This window comes from Camellia sinensis, chromosome 1, assembly GCF_055761805.1.
Source record: "Camellia sinensis isolate YWXY chromosome 1, ASM5576180v1, whole genome shotgun sequence".
Classification (NCBI taxonomy): domain Eukaryota; kingdom Viridiplantae; phylum Streptophyta; class Magnoliopsida; order Ericales; family Theaceae; genus Camellia; species Camellia sinensis.
Window position 1 is genome coordinate 7,110,718 of NC_138961.1, and position 9,223 is coordinate 7,119,940.

The window sequence follows — 9,223 nt, forward strand, 5'->3', positions numbered from 1 at the left end:
ACAGCAACATGGAGCTGCATCCATTGGCACATATTCTATTTAAAAAAAATAAAAAATAAAATTGTATGTTACCGCTCCAGCAATTGTTAATCACCTCTATTTTTCGTCTGTATTGACGAGTGTTGTACAGTCGTGATTTGATGAGCTAAATCATTTATTTAATAGGATTGTTCATGTATACCGTTCATAAGAAAAATAAAAACTAATCAAATAATTATGACTTATTTATTTTATTACGTTTGAGTTTAAAAATTTTAATAATAAAATATATTTTAAAAAATAAATTATTTATTTTTTAAATAAGCAGAATAAAATAAAAATATATGATTATCATATTAACATAATTTTTTAAAGGATAAATTACAAATATATCACTTGAAAATTTGTATAAAATACGAATTGCTTCATATGATTTGAAAAATTAAAAATTCCCACCTTATTGTTAGAATTTTTTTTAACCAAATTAACTGAAAAATAAAATTTGTAATTGTTTTCTTATATAATAATAAAATTACTTGAATTATTAATTGAAATAAAATTTTGGCATCATTAAAAACTGTTAACTAATTTAATAATTTATTAATAAAATGGAGTATTTACGAAATTAGAAACCTTAAGGGGGCAAGATGTTATTTTTATAACCACAAAGAATAATTTATATTTTAAGAAATTTTAAAGAGTGAAATGTAATTTTCATAAGTACAAAGAGTAATTTATATTTTAAAAAAATCTTAAGAAATATATTTGTAATTAATAATACTAGACACTCATATTTTACGCCCACAAATACATCAATAAAGATGGAGTAAGAACGGTAAATCCTGTATCATTGAGTGTTTAACTAGTTAAAAATGAACATTTGTCAGATTTTGGATTAAATTACAAAAAAAATGTCAGCCTCTTAAACATTTTTCATTTGTAATTTATCATTTCCTAAACAAACACTATAAAAATAAAAAGTTTTACAAATTAACATATCATGAAAACAAACAGAACGCTACACGCAAGTGCATCTTTTTTTTTTTTCAGTTTGAGAATTTCCTCTTTATTTCGTTTTTTGGGTGTATATACTAGAATTTGACGAATGCACACTTGGCATTGTTAGGTCTTGTTTGGTTGAGAGAGAAAGAGGTTGAGCTGTACAACTCTGTGCATATGGAAATAGTTTCCTCAAATCGCTTCCCACTAGATCATCATGCGGAGGGGAAAGCGGAGGAGGAGGAGGAGGACGGAGGAGAGGTTAAGGTGCTGGAAACTAAACTGAAGGGGCTTCGTTTCGATCAGGAGGAACCAGGACTCGGGCATTCTTCGTTTGGCCTTACGAAGAAGCTTCTTCGTTTGGAGTTTAAAGTGATCACCGACATTGATCTTCGTAACCTCTTTCACTCCCTTTACTCTTCTTACGAATCTAATGGGTTTACAGCGTTGAAGAGCCTCTCTGTAAAGTGGGAGAAACAGCAATCCAGTGTTAATTTGACAAATACCTGTTTCGATGATGCAACAGAGATTGAATTTTATGGCGATTTGAATTTGTTTAGGGATTTCCGTCGCAAGGATTTTGAAGGAAACACTGCTCTGCATCTTTCCACTCCAGCAAATACAAAACAACCCCAGGTAAATTACTTTTATGGGAAATTACAAAAAAAAAAAAAAAAATCATCTTAAGTTTTTTATTTTATCAATTTAAATGTTAACGTTTTGATTTATTTTTATTCTAAATTATTTGTTTAATTTTTAGGTCAAATCCACAATATTTTTTTTTAAGTTATTAAAGTAAATGTAGATTTACATAAACAAAAAGCTAGATTAAGTTTATATTTAACTTAATCTAGGAAATGATAAATAGGTTTCCTCTAATTTTGTAGCAAGGCTAGAGAGGAATGTCTCAAATTTTGTGCCCTCATCTGTTGTCTTTAGACCATCTCCAAATTTAAATTGAATAATGCTTGAGGGCCCGAAATTAGTGGCTCGAATTTGGCTCAAAACCCAAAACGACGTCGTTTTGGGTTTTGATTTTTTTTTTTTTTTTTTTTTTCTTCTTCTTCCTCAGTCTGAGAGAAAGAGAAAGAGAAGGAGAGAAAGAGAAAGAGAGGGAGAGGGAGAGGCCGTCGTCGTCGCCGGTCGCCGCGCCTCCGCCTTCGCCGCCTCGCTGCTCTGCTCTGATCGTCGACGTCGCCGGTCGCCGATCGCGTCGCCGATCCGATCGCCGCCTCTGCTCGTCGCCTTCGCCGCCTCTGCTCGCCGCCTCCGCCGCCTCTGCTCGCCGCCTCCGCCTCTGCTCGTCGCCGATCGCCACCTCTTCTTCCTCCGTCTTCTTCCTCCATTTTTTAGGCCCCCTCCAGTCCTTCCTCCCCCTCCTCCTCCTCCTCCCCCTCCCCTCCCCTCCCCTCCCCTCCCCTCCTTCTCTTCTTCGTCTGCTGAAAAAAAAAAAAAAAAAAAAAATTTCGGGGCATTCGGGCCACCCCCTTTCGGGCCCTCTATCACTGCCGATTTAAATTTGGTGAAAATACAATTTTTAACTCTCAAATGATTTCAACGATATTAAATTGAGAATATCTTAAATCTTGCACCAAATGAGGATCTTGCTTAGCTCATCAAAACAATATCAAATTGAGACCATCTGCAATGCTTTACCAAACCTTGCATCAGATTTGAAATTTGGTGAAAAAGTTACTTTTTACAGCTTCAATAGTTTCATCAAATTGGTACCAAAACGAGAATTCATCAAATTTTTCATCAAAGTGAGAACAGGGGGAAGATTTCACCAATTTACTGTGCGTGACTGTTGAGGGAGAATAACCAGTTGACCAACCGGTCCACCGGTTCCCTTGCAAATAGGTTGGTTCAAACAGGTCAAAAGGTTCAAAGAGGTAAAAAAAAAAAAAATACACTAACCGGTCGACCGTCCGACCGGTCGACCCCTGTTTTGATAACAACCATTGGAGCAGTTTGTATCAGATTGAGAAAATGGTCTTTTTTTTACTCAGATTTAGTGAAAAATTTAGTGAACCGTTGGAGATGCTCTTAGCTCATCAAAACAATATCAAATTGAGAATATTTTAAATCTTGCACCAAAGTAAGGACTTGGCTTACCTTTCACCAATTCACTGTGTGTGTGACCGTTGGGTGTGGGGGCCACAGGACTACCGGCCAGAGATGTCCGGCCAGTTGTCCCCCGGTTGTTCGGATTTCACAAAAATGAAAAGCAGCAGCCATGGTTTGGACACAAATAGCTTTAGTAAGCACTCTCTCTCTCTCACTCTCTCTTGTTTCCCCTGGCCTTCCGTTCGGGTTTGAAGCCGCGACTACCACCACTGGTGGAGCATGGACTCTTCTCTGTGATTGAGATAAACTTCTCGAAACTCCAACAAACGAGTTGTTCTGTGCTCAAATCAACAACCCTCAATTTTATACAAATTTCAATGATCAGACTCGAAATTTTGATCCTTGTTAATGCCAAAAAGCACAAGAGAGATGCAGAGAAATGGGTGTTCTTGAAATTGAAATTGACGAAATGGTTTTGTTTTCCTTGTAACAATCTGATTCAATAATTTTGAAATGAACAAAGTAAATTGTTTGAAAGTTTGGGAATCAATGTCAAAAGAAAAATAGAAGGAAGACCCAAAAGTTGGAAAGCTGAATTGAGGGATTTGGAAATGGGTTTGATTGAAATTACCAGAAAACTGCTTCCATTCAACGAGATCATGGTGACACAGATGGGGGAAAGACGGAGCTCTTTGGATTTTGTCTCTCTCTTGAGTTGAGTCCTGAATAAGAGAAAGAGAAAGAGAGAGAAAGAGAAGAAGTCTTCAGTTCAAGGGTAGCTCTACTAAAGGGCTGTTTCAATTTGAGAGAGAGAGAGAGAGAGAGAGAGAGAGAGAGAGTGCTCACTGACAATTTCTTGGTGAACTTTTTACAATTTTCGGTTCGTAAATGTGTACAAAGCAGCAAAAGGCCTGTTTCAATTTGAGAGCTACAGACCTGTTTCAATTTGAGAGCTACAGAGCTGAGGCTTGGGCTTCCTGGATCCCAATCCCCTGCAAGAGCAGCAGCCATGGATTACACAGAAAATGAAGAGCAGCAGCAGCCATGGAGGGGAAAAAAAAATTTCAGTTGCCTTGTCGGTCGACCTGCCAGACGTCCAGTGCCTTTTTGATGAAAGTTACAATGCACCGTTGGAGTGGCTAATATCAGATTGAGGAACTTGCCTTTTTTTTTTTTTAACTCAGATTTGATGAAAAAATTGGTAAACTGTTGGAGATAGTCTTAGACTTTGGGGACCTTTTGTTTGGTGGCTAAGAGCATGTGTTTATTGACAAAGATGGACCTACAGGGGGGGCAAAGGGGACAATCACCCCCCTTTTTCGCAAAGCTCATTTTCTATAGTGGTGGAAAGGTAGTATTAGCTATTAGTCATCTCCAAATTAAAGAGGCTATCTCGTCAAGGTTTTTTAAAACAAACGTTTGTCTATATTTATAAAACATGGGAAGTATAAAATTAAAATATTTGCACAAAATATAACAAAAGAAATTAATTTTGCATAACTAGTCTAGATTACAAGTCCTAACCTACATAGAGGAGAAGAAAATGGAGGATACAGTAAGTTAGTTGATCACATTCATTGAGAAAAATATTGTATATTACTTTAGTAGATTTTGTAAGTCAACATGGATACAAGTAAACATGCTTGTTTATATATATTTTCATCTTATTTTTACTTTTTGTGGCTGTAGAAATTAATGTTTAGTCCATAGTTTTTATTTTATTTTTTCTTTTTGTTAGTATATATACTCACCCTCTATGTCAGAATCTTGGATCTGTCCCTGTGTTGAGTTGTTGGGATTGTCCTGACTTCTAGTAACTCGAGGTAGGGAGAGTTTTTCAGCTTGACCTGGCAGATGGCAAAGTCGGAGTGACAAGCTCTTTATTGAATGATTATGGGAAATTGTCCTAATCTTATCTGACTAGCATGGTCTATCTCATATTTTACATTATAAGAGGGTCTCCTCCTCCATGGACAACAGGCTTCAACCATCTTTTAATATAGAATTCTCAATGCCTTTCTCTCTGATCCAGCTTGTCTTGCTCTTCACCTAGTGATGGTCACTACCATTGTCGGTTGTTGTCCTTTAACTATATCTATATTCCAGGTGCTCTCAGATAATGAACCCTTTACAGAAAGTTTTAGTCACTGTATCAGCCAGACAGCTGAATATAATAAGAATGATAAATAAAGCCTTAAAAACAGAAGAAACTTATAAAAATCTAGACTGTTTGCTTATATATTACATTTTCTTGTATATTATCTCTCATATTGTGCTCTATTTTTAGAAATAGAAGAACTCACGCTTACTTTAATTGCAGACATTAAGAGTATTGCTCATCAACGAATTGCTGGATGCCAAGGCCTTGAACTCTGGTGGTTCTGTGACTCTGGACATACCATGTGATCTACCTAATTCAGAGAATATGCATGTCAAATTTAGCAAGATCGGTCCAAAAGATGGAGCTAGAGCATGTGATTTAACTAATCAAAGAAGCAAGCACAATGATGATTATAGTTATAGAAGGTTATCCAACAGGTCATCAGATATGAGCACTGTTAACTCCATCATCAGATCCAGAAATGCGTTGCTACTGATTGCCATATTTTTCACAGCAATAACTTTCCAAGTCCCATTTCACTTCCATGGCCCCAAAGAGGGCTACGTTCATACCTACATGACGGACAGCATCCAAGTGAATAAACAATATCCACTGTTTCCTTGTACGTTCCTGTTGTTCAATTCCATGGTGTTCATTGCATCAGTGATCATGACTCTATTCCTACTGCATGAATTTCCTTTCAAGCCATGGCCTCAAATCTCAGTTTTGGCTCTGTTTGGTTCTTATATGTGCTCAATAAAGGCAATATCGCCCAATGGAGCCCGGGCTTTGCTCTTCATATCAATTCCCTTTTCGTTATTGGCAGCTGCTGGAAAACTTTATGGCTTTGCAAGACATAATTTTACGTGAGCACCCCCAGGTATGTGTGAAAAAAAACCTATATCCGGTTTCTAGTCAATAATGTTTTGTGAAAACAATCTATCTTATTTCGAGTTGATTGTGCTCATGTGTAATTATATGACTATGGCTGGCTACACACAGTGGAAAGGTCTCTATTTTATATTTAGTAATGCACAAAAAACAATTTAATATATCACTATGTATTGGCCTCTAAAAAGCCACATCTTAAGCTGCACATTTTTTTTTTCTTGGCTCAACATCTCTTTGCAGACTAGTATATGAAATTTCACTGATATGCAAAGCGATGTCCGTGCTGAAAACTATTTCCAAATAAGAGTTACAATTGATTGTAATAAAAGGAGTGAGATGAATTAGTGTGTTTTGTTCTGTTGTTTATCCTAGATAATTTAATAATATTTCCCTGCTCACCAAACATTTTAATAACATTACTCTGCTCTTTCAATCTTTTCATTTTGGTGTGCAAAACGTCTGTTGGTGCGGTCTCCTTAGAGCATCTCCAATGCACTAGGTATATAATACTTGTTAGTTAAAATGTCTAGTGTGATTCACTTTTTTTAATTCCAATGCACTAGGCATATGATTAGGCATTTTGGCTCAACTCATATTCACTAGCTACATGTAGCTAGCCTTCAACGTTAGGCAAAATGTATTCAATCATTAGGATCATTTCCCTCTATTTTTGTTGTTAACGTGACATTCTATAAAATTAATAGTATTTAAAATAGACAAGACAACCTTGTTTGTTATAAAGGGGTATGTCGAGCTCTATAAATATGGAACACTCCTAGCCACACTGTATATAGTTTTCTCTCTATTTTTAACATCATTTTTTTTTTTCCTTCATATTTTAAGCAATTGATCGCGAGCTTTGTGAAATTCTTTTAAGAGTGGCATTGCTCGTATATTTATATTTATATTTTTGTGGCTTGATTGTTTGTTGAAAAGCAATAATGCTTTTATATTGAAAAAAAATGCATATGTTAAATATTATTCATATGTAGTTTATGTGGCGTAGTGGATGAAGATTGAAGCTTGGGCTCCATTTGGTTTGGGCTTGGAGTCCCAACAGCAATTGATATTTTTGGCAGGGCTGCGCCTATGGAAATATGTACACTTGGCAATTATTGATTGGTCCAAACGGAAATTGTGAATCAAGCATCTTAGGTGACTTGCTGGCTTGGCAAATGTTTTTTCAAAAATATATATTTTTGGTTTGTAGTGATTATTTTTAAGAAGTTTTTAACTTTTAGATCTTACTAGATGTGAAGATCTTGAAAGTAGAAATTAGAAATTAAAAAAAAAGTCGACAGATAAAAATGCAAAACAAAAAAAGTGGGGTCAAGTGAGGCGCTGGGGATAATCCTTTTCCTTATCTCCCTAACATTACATTAGGCTGGTGTAAAACAATTTTTAACAAAAACTGATAAGACTTTAGTTTGAAATTTTTATTTTATATTTTAAACTTATTATTATTATTTTTAAATTCAAACAGACTTATTTTGTTAATTATAAAAAATATTTTTTTGTTAGTTTTTATCAAACACGTAATTCATGAGTCTATTTGGTGGTATCGAGGTACTACACAGTACTACACATTATTCATTGCATAACATTTGTAACATTGTCTCTCAAAAATCAAACACTGAATCTTATTGTTTTAATTAATAAAAATAAAATTAGGACACCACATAGATTTGTTCCAAAATTATCATATAATTTTTTGCAAATAAAATGCCGAATGTTATTAAAAATGGTGATAGAGCAAAACACGTGTCTTAAATTTAACTATAGTTTTATTTTTCTTTCTTTTTATTTGGACAGAAAAACCTATCAGCAAAGTTATTCAAACAACTCAAGTAGAAGAGAAAGTCCGCAACGAAAAAAGAAATCCATCTCCATAACAATTATAAGCTTATAACTAATCACGAATAAAAATTGGGGGGTTAAATGTGGTAAAATTTAAAATTAGTTTATGTAACGATTAAATGTAATCAATTATTTGTTCGTGTGAGTTTACCTCTGAGTATAAGTATTTTTAATGAATATAAAATGGCAAGAAATTGAGGTGACCTAACAGTTTGGTTGTGGGATTGAATATACTTAATTATCTTAATAATTTAATATAAATTATTCTACATGTTGTTTGGTTTTGATTTATTTTTTGAATATAATGTTTTTTTCATTTGTGTTTTTTTTTTGCCTTTAGTAAAATTTTTTTTAATATTTTAAGTAATTTTTTTTTTCTTTCTAGAAGTATTTGGATGCACCTAAAAAGTAAAATATTTATGAAAAATAATTAAAAAATTTAATAAATACATAATAATATGAAAATATATTGAATATATGTATATATTTATTTTTTGTGTCGGATGAATTTGTTAAAAAAATTCATAAATATTATAATTTGTAATGCATCTAGATTAAGTATATCTAAAAAATAAAAATATAAAAAATTTAATTTTTTAAAAAATAAACTTAATTTTATGAAACCAAACGAGTATTAAAACATGAATGACACGTAACAGACACACAGATTGACCGAGTCACATTCAGTTTGGTGACGTGTAATTCTCTTGTGCTTCTTTGTTCATATAGGAGGTGTTTGGTGGGGATTTTTTGAGTTAATTTATGGTTTCTGATTTTTAAAAAGTTATTTTAGACTGTTTGGTTAAACTTATTTCGAACAGTTTCTGATTCTAATAACTTATTTTAAGTCAAAAAAGCTGATTCTGAGAAGCTGCTCACCCCTTACTTCTGATTATCAGTTTCTACTGTGGACATGTTAATTCACGGTTATACTCTTATATTTTTTTATTTTATATTTTTTTAAAAATAGAAAAGACCCAAATAGACTATAAACTATTATTATTATTTTTTATGAGAAAAGTAGACAAATAGTGAATAATAAAAAATAAAAATTAATTAAAAAAGCTACTTCACAATTTATTTAACAAACACTACTTAACAACTTAAATCTATAATCCAACAATTATACCAAACAGATTAACGGCTTTTGATTAAAGTTATAATTTATAATCTATTAAGATATAATCTATAATCTGTTTTAACAGTTATACCAAACAGGACCATAGTGATCCACTTTAAAATGTTGAACGAGTCATTTTATATTTATTAGTAAACTTTTTTTCCACTAGCAAATCTTTTAAATTTAAGTATTTTTACTGAATAATATAT

At 33.4% G+C, this 9,223-nt stretch overlaps 1 protein-coding gene and 1 long non-coding RNA gene across 2 annotated transcripts; one reads left to right on the forward strand and one right to left on the reverse strand.

The window, feature by feature from the left end:
- The first annotated feature begins 807 nt into the window (after positions 1-807).
- LOC114288294 (uncharacterized) lies at positions 808-6,389 on the forward strand. Its single transcript, XM_028231783.2, has 2 exons — positions 808-1,614; positions 5,366-6,389. The coding sequence occupies exons 1-2, from the start codon at positions 1,156-1,158 to the stop codon at positions 6,014-6,016; spliced, it is 1,110 nt and encodes a 369-aa protein (XP_028087584.2). The 5' UTR covers positions 808-1,155; the 3' UTR covers positions 6,017-6,389.
- Positions 2,960-4,143, reverse strand: LOC145791387 (uncharacterized). The gene is made up of 3 exons (XR_014331137.1): positions 3,896-4,143; positions 3,677-3,767; positions 2,960-3,381 (listed from the first exon to the last, which is right to left on the reverse strand). It is a non-coding gene; the product is annotated as an uncharacterized LOC145791387 (long non-coding RNA).
- Positions 6,390-9,223: the final 2,834 nt, after the last annotated feature.

Bases quoted from the DNA above. Each gene is read 5' to 3' on its own strand.
- LOC114288294 (XM_028231783.2), top strand. From the start codon at position 1,156: ATGGAAATAGTTTCCTCAAATCGCTTCCCACTAGATCATCATGCGGAG. The intron at 1,615-5,365 runs GTAAATTACTTT...CTTTAATTGCAG, and splicing joins CAAATACAAAACAACCCCAG to ACATTAAGAGTATTGCTCAT.